The sequence below is a fragment of the Panulirus ornatus genome, chromosome 9 (genome assembly GCF_036320965.1).
Source record: "Panulirus ornatus isolate Po-2019 chromosome 9, ASM3632096v1, whole genome shotgun sequence".
Taxonomy (NCBI): Eukaryota; Metazoa; Arthropoda; class Malacostraca; order Decapoda; family Palinuridae; genus Panulirus; species Panulirus ornatus.
This window is the reverse complement of record NC_092232.1, coordinates 29,486,170-29,505,572: the sequence shown is the minus strand read 5'-3', so window position 1 is coordinate 29,505,572 and position 19,403 is coordinate 29,486,170. Positions and strand designations below refer to the sequence as shown.

Sequence of the window (19,403 nt, the reverse complement as noted above, 5' to 3'; positions counted from 1 at the left end):
GGTAGAACCTAAAGTGGATGGAGAAAGATGGGTTGTTATTAGTATGTATGCACCTCGTCATAAGAAGAAAGATCATAAGAGGAAAGTGTTTTGGGAGCAGCTGAGTGAGTGTGTTAGCAGCTTTGATGCACAAGACTGGGTTTAAGTGATGGGTGATTGAATGTGAAGGTGGGTAATGTGGCACTTAAGGGTATGATTGGTGTACATGGAGTTTTCAGTGTTATAAATGGAAATGGTGAAGAGCTTGTGGATTTGTGTGCTGATAAAAGACTGGTGGTTGGGAATATTGGGCTTAAAAGTGGAGATATACATAAGTAAATGTATATGAGCAGAAGAGATGGTCAAAGGGCATTATTGGTTTACGTGTCGATTGATAGGCATGTAAAAGAGAGACTTTTGGATGTTAATGTGCTGAGAGGGGCAGCTGGAGGGATGTCTGATCATTATCTTGTGGAGGCGAAGGTGGAGATTTGTAGAGGTTTTCAAAAAAGAAGAGAGAATGTTAGGGGGAAGAGAGTGGTGAGAGTAAGTGAGCTTGAAAGGAGACTTGTCTGAGGAAGTATCAGGAGAGATTGAGTGTAGAATGGGAAAAGGTGAGAGCAAATGACATGAGGGGAATGGGTGAGGAATGGGATGTATTTAGGGAAGCAGTGATGGCTTGCGCAGAAGGTGCATGTGGCATGAGAAAGGTGGGAGGTGGGCAGATTGGAAAGGGTAGTGAGTTGTGGGATGAAGAAGTAAAGTGGTAGTGAAAGAAAAAAGAGAGGCATTTGGATAATACTTGCAGGGAAGTAGTGTAAATGACTGGAAGATGTATAAATGAAAGTGGCAGGAGGTCAAGAGGAAGGTGCAAGGGTTGAAAAAGAGGGCATATAAGAGTTGGCATGATAGAGGATCATTAAACTTTATGGAGAATGATAAGGTGTTTTGGAAGGAGGTAAATAACATGTGTAAGGGAAGAGAACAAATGGGAACATGGGTGAAGGAGGCAGATGGGGGAAGTAATAACAGGTAGTGATGAAGTGAGAAAGAGATGGAATGAGTATTTTGAAGGTTTGTTGATTGTGTTTGACGATAGAGTGGCAGATATAGAGTGTTTTGGTTTTGGTGGTGTGTGAAGTGAGAGGGTCAGGGAGAACTGTTTGGTTAAGAGAGAGGGAGGTATTGAAAACTTTGTGGAAGATGAAATCCAGCAAGGCAGCGAGTTTGGATGGCATTGCAATAGAATTTATCGATAAAGGGGGTGACTGTGTTGTTGATTGGTTGGTAAGGATATTCACTGTAAGTATGGATCATGGTAGAATGCCTGAGAATTAGTTGAATGCATGTATAGTGCCATTGTACAGTGAACTGAACCAGGACATGTTAAACATCTGGGGTAAACCATGGAAAGGTCTGTGGGGCTTGGATAAGAATAGAGCATTTTGGTTTTGATGCATTACACATGACAGCTACAGAATGAGTGTGAACAGATGTGGCCTTTTTTGTGTTTTCCTGGCACTACCTCGCTGAAGTAGTAGATAGCGATGCTGTTTCCTGTGGAGCAGGGTCACGCCAGGAATGGATGAAGGGTAGGAAGCATGAATATGCCCATGTGTATATGTCTTTTTATGTGTATATCATATGCCTTCTCCAGATCCATAAATGCTACATACAAATCCATTTGCTTTTCTAAGTATTTCTCATACATTCTTCAAAGCAAACACCTGATCCACACATCCTCTACCACTTCTGAAACCACACTGCTCTTCCCCAATCTGATGCTCTGTACATGCCTTCACCCTCTCATTCAATACCCTCCCATATAATTTACCAGGAATACTCAACAAACTTATACCTCTGTAATTTGTGCACTCACTCTTATCCCCTTTGCCTTTGTACAGTGGCACTATGCACACATTCCGCCAATCCTCAGGCACCTCACCATGAGTCATACATACATTAAATAACCTTACCAACCAGTCAATAATACAGTCACCCCCTTTTTTAATAAATTCCACTGCAATACCATCCAAACCTGCTGGATTTGTAAGTAGCATTTATGGATCTGGAGAAGGCATATGATAGAGTTGATAGAGATGTTCTGTGGAAGGTATTAAGAATATATGGTGTGGGAGGCAAGTTGTTAGAAGCAGTGAAAAGTTTTTATCGAGGATGTAAGGCATGTGTATGTGTAGGAAGAGAGGAGAGTGATTGGTTCTCAGTGAATATAGGTTTGCGGCAGGGGTGTGTGATGTCTCCATGGTTGTTTAATTTGTTTATGGATGGGGTTGTTAGGGAGGTGAATGCAAGAGTTTTGGAAAGAGGGGCAAGTATGAAGTCTGTTGGGGGATGAGAGAGCTTGGGAAGTGAGTCAGTTGTTGTTCGCTGATGATACAGCGCTGGTTGCTGATTCATGTGAGAAACTGCAGAAGCTGGTGACTGAGTTTGGTAAAGTGTGTGAAAGAAGAAAGTTAAGAGTAAATGTGAATAAGAGCAAGGTTATTAGGTACAGTAGGGTTGAGGGTCAAGTCAATTGGGAGGTATGTTTGAATGGAGAAAAACTGGAGGAAGTAAAGTGTTTTAGATATCTGGGAGTGGATCTTGCAGCGGATGGAACCATGGAAGCGGAAGTGGATCATAGGGTGGGGAGGGAGCGAAAATCCTGGGAGCCTTGAAGAATGTGTGGAAGTCGAGAACATTATCTCGGAAAGCAAAAATGGGTATGTTTGAAGGAATAGTGGTTCCAACAATGTTGTATGGTTGCGAGGTGTGGGCTATGGATAGAGTTGTGCACAGGAGGATGGATGTGCTGGAAATGAGATGTTTGAGGACAATGTGTGGTGTGAGGTGGTTGATCGAGTAAGTAACGTAAGGGTAAGAGAGATGTGTGGAAATAAAAAGAGCATGGTTGAGAGAGCAGAAGAGGGTGTTTTGAAATGGTTTGGGCACATGGAGAGAATGAGTGAGGAAAGATTGACCAAGAGGATATATGTGTCGGAGGTGGAGGGAACGAGGAGAAGTGGGAGACCAAATTGGAGGTGTAAAGATGGAATGAAAAAGATTTTGTGTGATCAGGGCCTGAACATGCAGGAGGGTGAAAGGAGGGCAAGGAATAGAGTGAATTGGATCGATGTGGTATACCGGGGTTGACGTGCTGTCAGTGGATTGAATCAGGGCATGTGAAGCGTGTGGGATAAACCATGGAAAGCTGTGTAGGTATGTATATTTGCATGTGTGGACGTATGTATATACATGTGTATGGGGGTGGGTTGGGCCATTTCTTTCGTCTGTTTCCTTGCGCTACCTCGCAAATGCGGGAGACAGCGACAAAAAAAAAAAAAAGTGTATATATACATATGTACATGTGTATGTGTTGATATGTATATGTGTGTGTATGAGCGTTTATGCATATATATATATGTATATGAGTGGATGGGCCATTCTTTGTCTGTTTCCTGGGTCTACCTTGTTGATGGGGGAAATGGCAATGAAGTATAATGAAAATAAAGAAAAAGTATATATATGTATATGTATGTGAAAGAGAGACTTTTGGATGTTAATGTGCTGAAAAGGGCAGCTGGAGGGATGTGTGATCACTATCTTGTGGAGTCGAAGGTGAAGATTTGTAGAGGTTTTCAGAAAAGAAGAGGGAATGTTGGGGAGAAGAGAGTGGTGAGAGTAAGTGAGCTTGGAAAGTAGACTTATGTGAGGAAGTATGAGGAGAGATTGAATGTAGAATGGCAAAAGGTGAGAGCAAATGACGTGAGGGGAGTGGGGAGGAATGGGATGTATTTAGGGAAGCATTGATGGCTTGCGCAGAAGATGCATGTGGCATGAGAAAGGTGGGAGGTGGGCAGATTCGAGATGATAGTGAGTGGTGGGATGAAGAAGTAAGGTTGTTAGTGAAAGAGAAGAGAGTGGGATTTGGCCAATTTTTGAAGGGAAGCAGTGCTAATGACTGGGGGGTGTATAAAAGAAAGTGGAAGGAGGTCAAGAGAAAGGTGTAAGAGGTGAAAAAGAGGGCAAATGAGAGTTAGGGTGAGATAGTATCATTAGATTTTATGGAGAATAAAAAGATATGTGTACGTGTAGGAAGAGAGGAAAGTGATTGGTTCTCAGTGAATGTAGGTGTGTGGCAGGGGTGTGTGATGTCTCCATGGTTGTTTAATTTGTTCATGAATGGGGTTGTTAGGGAGGTGAATGCAAGAGTTTTGGAAAGAGGGGCAAGTATGAAGTCTGTTGGGGATGAGAGAGCTTGGGAAGTGAGTCAGTTGTTGTTCGCTGATGATACAGTGTTGGTGGCTGATTCATGTGAGAAACTGCAGAAGGTGGTGACTGAGTTTGGTAAAGTGTGTGAAAGAAGAAAGTTAAGAGTAAATGTGAATAAGAGCAAGGTAATTAGGTACAGTAGGGTTGAGGGTCAAGTCAATTGGGAGGTAAGTTTGAATGGAGAAAAACTGGAGGAAGTAAAGTGTTTTAGATATCTGGGAGTGGATCTGGCAGCGGATGGAACCATGGAAGCGGAAGTGGATCATAGGGTGGGGGAGGGGGCGAAAATCCTGGGAGCCTTGAAGAATGTGTGGAAGTCGAGAACATTATCTCGGAAAGCAAAAATGGGTATGTTTGAAGGAATAGTGGTTCCAACAATGTTGTATGGTTGCGAGGCGTGGGCTATGGATAGAGTTGTGCGCAGGAGGATGGATGTGCTGGAAATGAGATGTTTGAGGACAATGTGTGGTGTGAGGTGGTTTGATCGAGTAAGTAACGTAAGGGTAAGAGAGATGTGTGGAAATAAAGAGCGTGGTTGAGAGAGCAGAAGAGAGTGTTTTGAAATGGTTTGGGCACATGGAGAGAATGAGTGAGGAAAGATTGACCAAGAGGATATATGTGTCGGAAGTGGAGGGAATGAGGAGAAGTGGGAGACCAAATTGGAGGTGTAAAGATGGAGTGAAAAAGATTTTGAGTGATCGGGGCCTGAACATGCAGGAGGGTGAAAGGAGGGCAAGGAATAGAGTGAATTGGATCGATGTGGTATACTGGGGTTGACGTGCTGTCAGTGGATTGAATCAGGGCATGTGAAGCGTCTGGGGTAAACCATGGAAAGCTGTGTAGGTATATATATTTGCGTGTGTGGACGTATGTATATACATGTGTATGAGGGTGCGTTGGGCCATTTCTTTCGTGTGTTTCCTTGCACTACCTCGCAAACGCGGGAGACAGCGGCAAAAAAAAAAAAAAAAAGATATTTTGGAAGGTGGTAAATAAAGTGCGTAAGACAAGAGAACAAATGGGAACATCGGTGAAGGGGGCTAATGGGAGGTAATAACAGGTAGTGATGAAGTGAGAAGGAGATGAAGTGAGTATTTTGAAGGTTTGTTGAATGTGTTTGATGATAGAATGGCAGATATAGGGTGTTTTGGTCAGGGTGGTGTTTGAAGTGAGAGGGTCAGTGAGAATGATTTGGTAAACAGAGAAGAGGTAGTGAAAGCTTTGTGTAAGATGAAAGCCGGCAAGGCAGCGGGTTTGGGTGGTATTGCTGTGGAACTTCTTAAAAAAGGGGGGTGACTGTGTTGTTGATTGGTTGTTAAAGATATTCAGTGTATGTATGGATTATGGTGAAGTGCCTGAGGATAGGCAGAATGCATTCATAGTGCCATTGTACATAGGCAAAGGCGGTAAAGGAGAGTGTTCAAATTACAGAGGTATAAGTTTCGAGTATTCCTAGGAAATTATATGGGAAGGTATTGATTGAGAGGATAAAGGCATGTACAGACTAGAGAAGAGCTGTCTGGTTTCAGAAGTGGTAGATGATGTGTAGGACAGGTGTTTGCTTTAAAGAACGTCTGTGAGAAATACTTAGAAAAACAGATGGATTTATATGTAGCATTTATGGATCTGGAGAAGGCACATGATAAGGTTGATAAAGATGCTTTGTGGAAGATCTTAAGAGTATATGGTGTGGGAGGTAAGTTGCTAGAAGCAGTGAAAAGTTTTTATCGAGGATGTAAGGCATGTATACGAGTTGGAAGAGAGGAAAGTGATTAGTTCCTAGTGAATGTCGGTCTGTGGCAGGGGTGCGTGATGTCTCAATGGTTGTTTAATTAGTTTATGGATGGGGTGGTTGGGGAGGTGAATGCAAGAGTTTTGGAGTGAGGGGCAAGTATGCAGTCTGTTGTGGATGAGAGGGCTTAGGAAGTGAGTCAGTTGTTGTTCGCTGATGATACAGCACTGGTTGCTGTGTGAATAAGAGCAAGGTTTTTAGGTTCAGTAGGGTTGAGCAACAAGTTAATTGGGAGGTCTGTTTGCATGGAGAAAACTGGAGGAAGTGAAGTGTTTTAGATATCTGAGAATGGACTTAGCAGTGGATGGAACCATGGAAGCAGAAGTGAGTCACAGGGTGGGAGAGGGGGCAAAGGTTCTGGGAGCAGTGAAGAATGTGTGGAAGGCGAGAATGTTATCTCGGAGAGCAAAAATGGGTATGTTTGTAGGAATTGTGGTCCCAACAATATTATATAGTCGTGAGGCATGGGCTGTAGATAGGGTTATGCAGAGGAGGATGGGTGTGTTGGAAATGAAATGTTTGAGGACAATATGTGGTGTGAGGTGATTTGATTGATTAAGTAATGAAAGGGTGGAGAAATGTGTAGTAATATAAAGGGCGTGGTTTAGAGAGCAGAAGAGGGTGTGTTGAAATGGTTTGGTCACATGGAGAGAATGAGTGAGGAAAGATTGACAAAGAAGTTGTATATTTCAGAGGTGGAGGGAAGAAGGAGAAGCGAGAGACCAAATTGGAGGTGGAAGGATGGAGTGAAAAATATTTTGAGCGATCGGGGCCTGAACATGCAGGAGGGTGAAAGGTGTACAAGGAATATAGTGCATTGGAATGATGTGGTATACCAGGGTCGACATGCTGTTGGTGGATTGTACGAGGGCATGTGAAGTGTCTGGGGTAAACCATGGACAGGTCTGTGGAGCTTGGATATGGAAAGGGAGCTATGGTTTCAGTGCATTACTCATGACAGCTAGAGACTGAGTGTGAACAAATGTGGCCTTTTTTGTCTTTTCTTAGCACTACCTCACTGGAGGGGGATGGGATGCTATTTCATGTGTGGTGGGGTGGCTACAGGAATGGAGGAAGGCAGCAAGTATGAATTTGTACTTGTGTATATATATGTATATGTTGAAATGCATATATATGTATATGTGCGTATGTGGGCATTTATGTTTATACATGTGTATTTGGATGGGTTGGGCCATTCTTTGTCTGTTTCCTTGAGCAACCTTGCTAATGTGGGAGACTGTGATTACGATAATATAATAATGTATGTATATGTATAGATATTTGTACGATAATGGATGGGTCTTTCTTCGTCTCTTTTTCATAGGCTCCAGCCACAGATAAAAGTCCACATCAAGGCCGAGCTTGAAATATAGAGAGAATTATGAGATGCAAAAAGACAAGACAAGGGAAAGTATTTAAGAATTTTCGAGGAAGTGAAAGACTTGTCTTATGAAATGTGCTAGGTCATAGTTATTGGGAAAAATATGGGAAGGTAGAGAGTTCCAATGCTTTGGCATTCAGGGAAAGAAGTAGGTATCAAAATGGCCCACCCTTGAGAATCCGATGGCCGGCCACACAATAATCATGTGATGCAGCAGGTTGCTGAGTATTGTTTGGTCTAGCTGGTGGTGGGGGCACACAGGCAGCCAGCTTTCAGGAGTGAAAAACCATTGTAATAGCTTTAGATTAGGGAAAGCGAATCAACATTACAGCATAGGGCAAAGGGGTCAAGTTTGGAAGTTAGCCTGGCACAGTTTATGTCAGATCGCTTTTGACTCGATTCTGTTAAGTATACAGAGGTAGAATTGCTCCAAATTTGGGAGCCATACTCCATCAATCCCTTTTATAAACAGAGGAACTGTTCAGAAGAGAAGTTTTGACATCTAAACAGGACACCTAGTTTCTAAGAGGCAGATGTAGCTATTCCTGGAATGTGTTGGTTTCAAGAGAGAGTGGATGTTACAGTAATACCAAGCATGGTCATTGAGTCAGAAAGTGGAATTTCAGAACTGTCAAAGGAGAAATGAGAGTTGTGAGGCATTATCAATAAAGAGATGGGTATAAATTGGGTCTTGGAGGCATTATACTTAACAAGATTTTGTGTACCCCACTGAGATATCTTATCTAACTCTGAATTTGAGGGAGCCGTGTCAAGATGAGATGCAGATCAAGTGAGAGAAGAGGAAACAGAATTGAAGGATGTGGATGAATGCAGTACTGAGTTGTCATCATATGAGTGCATTGAATTATTTGTAGAGGAGAGGAAATCATTGAAAAAAAGTAGAAAAATTGTAGGGGACAGGACAGGACATAGCCTTGAGGGACACTGCTGATCCTTCAACAATCACAGAAATAGATTGGGCAGAGAGAAAGCTAGATATGAAGCAGTAAAGTGAGGGAGGAAAGCCAAAAGAGGGGAGCTTAAGATGAGACCCCAATGCCAGATCCAATCAAAAGCCTTAGATATGTCAGGGGCAACTACACATGACTCCCCAAAATCTTTCAGGGATGATGACCAATCATTTACAGGAGCTATACTGATGATAAGAGAGAAGACTGTGATTTTCATGGTGTTTAAGGATATAGGAGTTGAGGAGGGATTCAAAGACTTTGGAAATGGTAGATGTCAAAGCAACAGGATGATAATTAGAAAGGTGAGAACAGTCATCCTTCTTAGTGATGGAATGTCAGTGCATGTTTCCAAGGAGAAGGAAAAGTTTTGGCTTTTAAGCATAAATGAAACAGACAAGCAAGCACAGGTGCACATTCAGAGGCACACTCTCAGTAAACAAGTACGAATGCCATAAGGACCATAAGCCTTGCTTATGTCCAGAGAGAGAAGTACTTTTCAGACTGTCTGAAAAGAGATTATGGGAAGAGGCGTAGGATTAGTAAGAGGAGCATTAGGGAGTGAAGGAATGTTTGAGTGGGAGTTAGAGGAGAAATGGGAACCAAAGAGAGTTGCTATAGTACAGCTATAGTACCATCAGAATGGAAAAATTTCCCACATTAGTGAGGTAGTGCCATGAACAGATGAAGAAAGGCTGCATCAACTTGCATCCATTCTCTAGCTGTTTTGTCATTCCTAACTCATTCTCTCCATATTTCCAAACCATTTCAGCACACCTTCTTCACCTGTCTCAACCACATGTTTTATACCACACACATCTCCTACCCTTTCATTGATTTCTCAATCAAACCACTGCACACCATGTATTGTTCTCAAACATTTCATTACCAACACATCCACTCTCCTCTGCATAACCTTATCTATAGCCCATGCCTTGCATCCATATAATATTGTTGGGACTGCTATCCCCACCTTCTTCCTCCATTAACAGCAGTTTCTCTTAAAGTTCTCTCATGTCCCCTACATTTTTTGTGTTTTTTTTTTTATCAATGATTTCCTCTCTCCCACAAATAACCAAGTGTACTCATACACTGATGTCTTAACACTGCATTCTTCCATATCTTTCAGTTTTGCTCCTTCTTTCAATCTGCATCTCATCTCGACACAACTTCCTCAATAAACCCTGACTTGGAGAGATATCTCAGTGGATTAGGCAAAATTTGGTTAAGTTTAGTGCCTACAAGACTCAGCTTCTACCCATCTATCTACTGAAATCTCCTCCCAACTCTCAGTCCTCCTTTGATGGCTCTGTAGTTCCACTTCTTAATTCAATGAACATACTTGGTATTACTGAAACATTCACTCTTTCATGGAAACCCCACATTATAGAAATAGCTGAGTCTGCCTCTAAGAAATTGGGATTTATGTTTATGTGTTGAAATTTCTTCTGAACAGTTGCTTTGTTTATACAAAGGACTGACTAGTCCTTGTATGGAATACTGCTCTCGCATCTGGGGCAGTTCTAGCTCTGCGTCCTCGCTTGAGAGAGTTGAAAGCGGTCTGAAGTATAAAATGTCCAAGGCTAATTTCAAAACTTAACCCTTTTGCCTTATGCTGCAATGTTAGTTATAGTTATATTTCCCTCTTCTATAGGTATTACATTGGTTTTTGCTCCCAAGAGATAACTGCTTGTGTTCCCCCATCAGTTGCTAGATCATGCAATACTTAGCAAGTTTATGTGTCACATGACTACTTTGTGGCCATCAGTAATTAAGGGTGGGCCATTTTGATAACCCTTTCTTTCCCAACACCTCAAAGCTTTGGAACACTCTTCTTTCTCATGTCTTTCCAATTTGACCTGGCACATTTTAAAAGACAGGTTTTTCTCTACCTCCAAAATTCGTAAATACTTTTCCTTATCTCTTCTTTTTCCCTTTCATAATGTTCTCCACATTTTAGTTAAGGCCTGACCTAGAAGTGGACTTCTGTCCATGACTGGAGAAAAGATATCTTGTTCCATACATTCTTCAGTGCTTCAAGCACCTTTCCCATCCATACTAAACATATGACTCTCTTCTGCATCTATTCACTGCCATGCTTACTCCCAGGTATCTAAGGCACATCTTTTTCCCAAGTTTTTTCTCTATTCAAATTCACACCCTAGCTAACCTGTCACTCATCCCTACTAAACCTAATTACCTTGATTTTATTCACATTTACTCTCAGCTTCCTTTTACACACTCTTCCAAACTCAGTCAGCAATTTTCGCAGTTTCTTACTTGAATCTGCACCAGTGCTGTATCATCAGCAAACAACTGACTCATTTCCTTGGCCCTCTCATCCCCCACAGTCTACATACTCGTTCTTTTCTCCAAGATTCTCGCATTTACCTCCTTCACCACCCCATTAATAAACTAATTGAACAACTATGGTGACATCACACACTCCTGCCTCAAACCAGCCCTCGTTTGGAATCATTCTCTTTCCTCTCCAATTCTTACACATGCCTTACCCCTTTGATAAAAACTTGTCACTGTTTTTAGCAGCTTTTTTTCACATTGTATATTCTTAAGACCTTCCAAAAGGCATTTCTGTCAACCCTGTCATATGCTTTCTCCAAGACCATAAATGCCACATGCAAATCCATCTATAATTCTAAGTATTTCTCACACACATTCCTTAAAGCAAAGACCTGATCCACACATCCTCTACCACTTCTGAAACCACACTGCTCCTCCCCACTCTTTTTATCTATGCCCTCCCACCACTTGTATTTGTCATTTCTATTTCATTCCATACATTTTGCCCAAGGATATGGGTTTTCCAGTCCCCAGCACATCTAAACTATAACTTATATTACTCCATAGTCTCCTTTCTTTTGCTCTCACCTATCATCCTATTAACATTTAGAGCCATCACCCTCAGTTGCTTGTCCCTTTTACTCCTTAGCATGACTGGTTGACTCCATTGCTACTTCTGAGCCTCTTGTGCCACACTCTTGACCAGCCACAGGCAGATGGCAACTCCGGCAGAGTGTTTCTTTGAGGCAGATGGGCTCTCAGATTGTCTTGAAAAGTTGAAATGTCATTACATCCCAAGTGTTTATCTGTTGTGAAAACTGTTGCCCTGATGGAGCTGGGCAATGACTTTCACTTCGTTTCTATCCCTAAGGGTGTAGAAGCAAGGTCACCATGAGAAGTCAGGGTGAGACTTGGATACTCAAGAAAACTAGAGTATCCCAGGAGGCCCTAAAATTAATTAAGCTTTTCTCAATTATTAAGCCTGTACTGCAGTAGCAGCAGCACCTATCCTCATTGGTTATGATGCTGTCACTGTGCACTCAACCAGTATTTTCAATAGTTTTGCCGAACCTTAAAACAAGGCTCTGTATGTATCTCTGCCAGTAAGTGTCTTTCCTTTCATGTGAGGAGCACACAGCATTGTAGGTATCTCTCTCTCTCCATCCTGTTGAGGCTGTGTTGTAGGCTGGTGTTCACCCTTCCTGTTGGGCTGCACACCTTGCTTGTTAAGAGGAGAGTAGCTGCAGCAGCATCAGTATGAGTATTCTCATTGGAGGAGGACTCCTTCAAGAGAAGGTGCCGAGTAAGAGGTGCTTGAAGTACGGGTCTTGGGAGCCAACACCAGAGGGTTGGGGGGATGATTCCCATTTCCTTTATATTGTGTGGGAGCAAGATGTCCCATGATGTTTTTCCTACAAAAATTAGTCAAGGAAGTCATATGTTTATGCTTCTTAAGTCCAAAATTGTGGATAAAACCTGTCGTGTATGTGTGTGATAGGACCATTAACTTGTTTTGTTAACCATAATGATATCAGCTCTAAAGAACAAGACCGTCTAAAGGGAAGTTACATTTGCTGTTTCATAAATTGTCCTGTGGATTCCAGAAATTTCCCTGCTTCTGTCTTGGTAATGACTTATATGTTGTGTGATTGTAGCAACAGTATTTGCTGTAAAGCCAAATGTGAAAAGAATATTCGTGAAATGGTAGCAGGATTGCCATGTTACTGTCTATTTCACCTGTGAAACTACAGTCATGTGGTTCGAAGATTTAACTTGGAAACTAATGTGATAGTCTTTCCACAGGTCAAACTGCTTATGAACTGGCCCAAACCCAGCAGATGCAACAGGTTCTGAAGGTACAACCAGTACGTAGCTTCCATCATAGTGTATCCAGATTTGAAGGACCACTTCTCCGCCAGATGCGCATTTTAGGCTGGAGAATGGTTTGGGTAAGTCCATAACCAGCTTGATGTGATGTTACTGAGACTCTCTTGTCACCTAAGGAAGTGCTGTTGTAGGGAAAGTTAGAAGCTAGCCCCTAACTTCCACTTGTACCCAGTAAGGGTTCTTGTCTTTATCCTAATTCTTGTCTTCCTGCTAATTCACATCACTGCACTAATGATGGTCAGAAGCATTTTCACAGATCCCAAGTGCTCCTTCAAACATTGCTGTAATTTTTACAATTTTTCCCTTTCTTTTTGTTATTCTTTTTGTCTTTATTGTAGATTTTACAGTCTGATGTAACAAAGCTTGTTCCCAAGTTTTGGAACTCGGTTACTTGCAGTTTTTGCAGCTGCAGATTGGCCATAAGTTTAAGGAACTCAAATTTTCTGTTTCCCATCAACAAAAGGAGAGAAGTGCATTTGAAAATAAAGAATATGTCCACAGAAAGTGAGCTAACATTACTTATATGGATATGGTTTAAAGCCATTGCATTGATACTCTGATGCAGGGTGTGGGGAGGGTAGAAGGGTCGAGCTATAATGGGGATGAGCATCTTTAAGCAAATTCGATAATGAGACCACTGTGTATGAAAGAAGTGCATGTAAAACTAAAGTATGTACAAAAAAGTGAGCTAACATAACTTACGTACCTGTGGTATAATGTTGAAGTTAATGCGTAAATCACTTTCACAATAATTCAAGTATTTCTTTTTAATTTTCCGGTTTTGTTCTGACCTGAATTATACTTGATATTTTCAGAATATGGTCAAAATTCCCAAATTTACAGGGCTAGCCAGGGGTCACACTAAATTATTGGTCTTGCCAGGTAAAACCTTCATTTATCACATATTTTTTCCTATATTTTTATGAAATATGTAGCTGATTATAGATTCATGCATTAATTGAATACCTCCTGAAGAGAATGGTATAATAAAACTATTAAATTGTAGATGATCACTAATATTAAGTAAGACTTTCATATATTTCACCTATTTCCTCCTAATTTTTTTGATATGTAGATGATTGTTAATCCAGGGAATTGGTAGAAAAAAAATCTGAATGGTGTAAGCCATAATTGATCAAGAGTATTTGTGACGCATAGCTTTACCTCTAATTTTTGTTCTGAATCTGTAAGTATTTTCAGTCTTGTTAGAGTGTGCATACATATTATACATGGCAGATATGAATACACAGCTTTACCTCTAATTTTTGTTCTGAATCTGTAAGTATTTTCAGTCTTGTTAGAGTGTGCATACATATTATACATGGCAGATATGAATACACAGAAATGTGAATAAGGCATGGTTGAATCCAACAGAAAAAAGAATAATGAAGGCACAACCCAAAAAAATATAAAAATGGAAAACATAAATGAGCTGTGAAATAACAATCTTCACAAAAGTTACATGATTATGTGCTGCTAAACTCGGAGTTTGTGTGAAGGTATGAGCTGAATTTCAGAGCAGTACAATATTAAATGAATTCACAAGAAGCAGAGAAATATAAGTCCAGGAGTGAAAGTCTTCACAGGATTACTTTATGTGACAAAGTACTGTTCAACTATAAGTTAGTATAGTAGTTCATCTGTCATATACCTGTCTCATCCCAGTAAAGTAGATTAGAGTTCATGTAGGAAAAGGCATTATTTTGCTGTTGGGGTGGACAGGGTGAGCCTCTTAAGCAAGGATATTCTTAAATTGGAAGCAGTGAAGCGAAGAGCAGCTAAATGGATTCCTTCATTGCATAACAAACCAGATGAGAAGAGATTGTAAGAATATTCTGCCTGTTGGGGTGGCCAGGATGAGCTTCTTAAGTAAGGATATTCTTAAGTTGGAAGCAGTGCAGTGAAGAGCAACTGAATGGATTCTTTCCTTGCATAACAAACGAAATGAGGAGAGATTGTAAGAATATTCTGACTGTTGGGGTGGCCAGGATGGGACACTTAAGTAAGTATATTCTTGAATTGGAAGCAGTGCAGTGAAGAGCAACTAAATTGACTCCTTCCTTCCATAACAAACTATATTTGATTAACTAGAAAAACCTGTCGGTGGATGATGATGAGAGGTTAAGTTGTTAGAGATGCCCTTAACTAAAGACCAGAAAAACCTATTGGTGGATGATGATGAGAGGTTATTACACTTCCTTTGAATAAAGGAACTCTAATTCGCAGATATCCATTTACATGAAAGCTGTTCTGTTATATACCTTTTTTTTTTTTTTTTTTTTTGCCGCTGTCTCCCGCGTTTGCGAGGTAGCGCAAGGAAACAGACGAAAGAAATGGCCCAACCCACCCCCATACACATGCCTTGATTCAATCCACTGACAGCACGTCAACCCCGGTATACCACATCGCTCCAATTCACTCTATTCTTTGCCCTCCTTTCACCCTCCTGCATGTTCAGGCCCCGATCACACAAAATCTTTTTCACTCCATCTTTCCACCTCCAATTTGGTCTCCCTCTTCTCCTCGTTCCCTCCACCTCCGACACATATATCCTCTTGGTCAATCTTTCCTCACTCATTCTCTCCATGTGACCAAACCATTTCAAAACACCCTCTTCTGCTCTCTCAACCACGCTCTTTTTATTTCCACACATCTCTCTTACCCTTACGTTACTTACTCGATCAAACCACCTCACACCACACATTGTCCTCAAACATCTCATTTCCAGCACATCCATCCTCCTGCGCACAACTCTATCCATAGTCCACGCCTTGCAACCATACAACATTGTTGGAACCACTATTCCTTCAAACATACCCATTTTTGCTTTCCGAGATAATGTTCTCGACTTCCACACATTCTTCAAGGCTCCCAGAATTTTCGCCCCCTCCCCCACCCTATGATCCACTTCCGCTTCCATGGTTCCATCCGCTGTCAGATCCACTCCCAGATATCTAAAACACTTCACTTCCTCCAGTTTTTCTCCATTCAAACTCACCTCCCAATTGAATTGACCCTCAACCCTACTGTACCTAATAACCTTGCTCTTATTCACATTTACTCTTAACTTTCTTCTTTCACACACTTTACCAAACTCAGTCACCAGCTTCTGCAGTTTCTCACATGAATCAGCCACCAGCGCTGTATCGTCAGCGAACAACAACTGACTCACTTCCCAAGCTCTCTCATCCCCAACAGACTTCATACTTGCCCCTCTTTCCAAAACTCTTGCATTCACCTCCCTAACAACCCCATCCATAAACAAATTAAACAACCATGGAGACATCACACACCCCTGCCGCAAACCTACATTCACTGAGAACCAATCACTTTCCTCTCTTCCTACACGTACACATGCCTTACATCCTCGATAAAAACTTTTCACTGCTTCTAACAACTTGCCTCCCACACCATATATTCTTAATACCTTCCACAGAGCATCTCTATCAACTCTATCATATGCCTTCTCCAGATCCATAAATGCTACATACAAATCCATTTGCTTTTCTAAGTATTTCTCACATACATTCTTCAAAGCAAACACCTGATCCACACATCCTCTACCACTTCTGAAACCACACTGCTCTTCCCCAATCTGATGCTCTGTACATGCCTTCACCCTCTCAATCAATACCCTCCCATATAGTTTGCCAGGAATACTCAACAAACTTATACCTCTGTAATTTGAGCACTCACTCTTATCCCCTTTGCCTTTGTACAATGGCACTATGCACGCATTCCGCCAATCCTCAGGCACCTCACCATGAGTCATACATACATTAAATAACCTTACCAACCAGTCAACAATACAGTCACCCCCTTTTTTAATAAATTCCACTGCAATACCATCCAAACCTGCTGCCTTGCCGGCTTTCATCTTCTGCAAAGCTTTTACTACCTCTTCTCTGTTTACCAACTCATTTTCCCTAACCCTCGCACTTTGCACACCACCTCGACCAAAACACCCTATATCTGCCACTCTATAATCAAACACATTCAACAAACCTTCAAAATACTCACTCCATCTCCTTCTCACATCACCTCTACTTGTTATCACCTCCCCATTTGCGCCCTTCACTGAAGTTCCCATTTGCTCCCTTGTCTTACGCACTTTATTTACCTCCTTCCAGAACATCTTTTTATTCTCCCTAAAATTTAATGATACTCTCTCACCCCAACTCTCATTTGCCCTTTTTTTTCACCTCTTGCACCTTTCTCTTGACCTCCTGTCTCTTTCTTTTATACGTCTCCCACTCAATTTCATTTTTTCCCTGCAAAAATCGTCCAAATGCCTCTCTCTTCTCTTTCACTAATACTCTTACTTCTTCATCCCACCACTCACTACCCTTTCTAATCAACCCACCTCCCACTCTTCTCATGCCACAAGCATCTTTTGCGCAATCCATCACTGATTCCCTAAATACATCCCATTCCTCCCCCACTCCCCTTACTTCCATTGTTCTCACCTTTTTCCATTCTGTACTCAGTCTCTCCTGGTACTTCCTCACACAAGTCTCCTTCCCAAGCTCACTTACTCTCACCACCCTCTTCACCCCAACATTCACTCTTCTTTTCTGAAAACCCATACAAATCTTCACCTTAGCCTCCACAAGATAATGTTGACAATTTGTCTCCATAACTATTCTCCTAATAAAGGATTCTGGCGTCAGGTTAGGGATGTTGATTCACAAATCCTTCTCACTTGCAGAATCCTGAAGCTTATTTCTTGCCAGATGATACTCATATTGAGGCTGTCTTTTGCTTTGTCTCATTCTCATTACTTTACATTTGCATAGGTTAAATTTTATCAACCAGGTTTCTGACCAATTTTGGAGTCTAGGTCCACATGTGAGCTGGTGTAATCCTCCTCACTTTTCACTTCCCTCACGACCTTTGCATCATCAGCATATGTATTCATGTAGGATTCCACACTTTTAGGCAACTCGTCAGAAAGAGTAATGATCCATGTGGCACTCTTCTAGTCACATCAACCCAGTTGGAAAAGGCTACTCTAACATTTGTCCTTTGTTCCATCCGTCTGAGAGAATCTTCTGTCCATCATATGTGTTTTTCCCTTATTCTTGTCAGATTATCCTGCTTCTTGATAGTTCTCCCATGTAGTTTAGTGTCAAATACTTTCTGGCAGTCCAGATACTGATAGTCCACTACCCTTCCCAGCTTATTTTCTTGAACTCCAAAAGGTTAGTTACATATGACCTCTGTTTCCTAAGACCATGCAATCTTTCACTTAGGAAATGTCTAGAAAGTCATCTGCTTGCTGTCTAACACTGTTTTCCAGACCTTTACGTACCACATGCATTATTGAGACCAATCTGTAGTTCAATATTTGATAGCCTGAGATCTGAGAAGCAGTTATCATGTCAATGATTTTTGCTTCTACACTGACATCCCTGGGAAATGTACTCTTCCAGATTTTCCTTGAAGATTTTTTTTTTTTTTGTAATAACATGTTTGAGGTCCTAACTACCCTTGTAGTCAGTTAACTAGGCTAGTTATTCAAGTTTGCTTTAAGGCCCAATTTTTCTTTTTTTTTGCATTTGGAGGGGCTTTCTTTCTGGTCATGTAGTGCTTCAGTAGTTCATCTTGAAACTCCCCTTTTGATACCAAGAAAAAAGTGGTGAACTGCCAACTAGAACTACTCCTTATGGCCTGAGAATATTGGATTGATGATGTTGGTCACCAGAGATGCTGGGGGGAACAGCTTTTAGTATTCAGGAATATTAAAACCTCTTTCAGTTGGGAAAGTATCATCATGGGACTAAGAGACTCGTTCGTGCCCATGATTTGAGAAGTTACCCTACACTACTTATCTTACCTTGCAGGAGTACCCTGAGGAGAATTAGGGTTTTACTATAACATGATACCTTAATCAAGGTGTCGAGGATTGTTCTGATGTGGCCTTGTGGTTGCCACCATTAGGGTAGAAGGAACCAAGTGTGTCAAGATGACTCTTAAGATAGCATTCATGCTAAAACCTGTACTTGGCCTCTTGATAAGGATTTTCTTTAACCCTTCTCCTCTATCATTGTATGCTGTTTTGGCTTGCAGGACAAACAGACCCACATTGGTCATTTAAGTTTTGAAGTGTGAAAAAAATTTTGGTCTAAGGTGATGTCGTGCAAAAATTTTCTTTTTTGTGTTTCGCACCTAACCTTAGCTCTCTTTTTGTAAAAATATTCCTGAGGGGATGGTGACCACTATCACTTGAGCATTTATGTTTCAAGACTAACGAGGTACATTGCAACTGATGACCTGGTACAGTGACCTGGTCACTCAGTGGAGGGTGTTGATAGGTCAGAGGGCAGATATGGGCTGAATCAAGCCATTTACTACCTAGTGAGTGATATGATGGATGAGGCATATGGGGATTAAGATGTTTTTAACCCTCGGAGATCTGAGATATCTTTCATGGCTGTGGGACACTGCCTCAGGAAAGTAGTAGGTTGTAAGCAACCACTGTTGGGGGTTAGTGATGGCTGTGCAGTGAGTCAGCACTTCAGTAGCTGTCAAATGTCATTCTTTTGGCCCAGACAGCTGTCTTTTCTTTCTGCCTCACCTACATGGGCAGCTGGCTTTCAGTCCACAAGCATACACATATCAAATTCATACGTAACACTTAAGAACACATAGATTGCATGACATTCTTCATATATCTATATTTCCGAGCAGGGAGCACCTGTGCCAGACCTGCATTTAGGCAGAATCCTGTCAGTAGTACTCAAAGAGGAGTGTTTCATACTGTGCTTCTTGACTTAGTTTTCTTATCTAACCCCAAAAGCCATCCAAGTTAATTCACTGGCGT

The 19,403-nt window shown here is 41.4% G+C and overlaps 1 protein-coding gene across 1 annotated transcript in view; it reads left to right on the top strand.

Annotated features, from left to right (window-relative positions):
* Positions 1-19,403, top strand: part of LOC139750304 (oxysterol-binding protein-related protein 1-like) — a 745,131-nt gene that overhangs the window by 54,323 nt on the left and 671,405 nt on the right. The window contains exon 7 of the mRNA XM_071664928.1: positions 12,497-12,642. Within this exon, the coding sequence (XP_071521029.1) occupies positions 12,497-12,642 (146 nt within the window). The remainder of the gene's footprint in view (positions 1-12,496; positions 12,643-19,403) is intronic.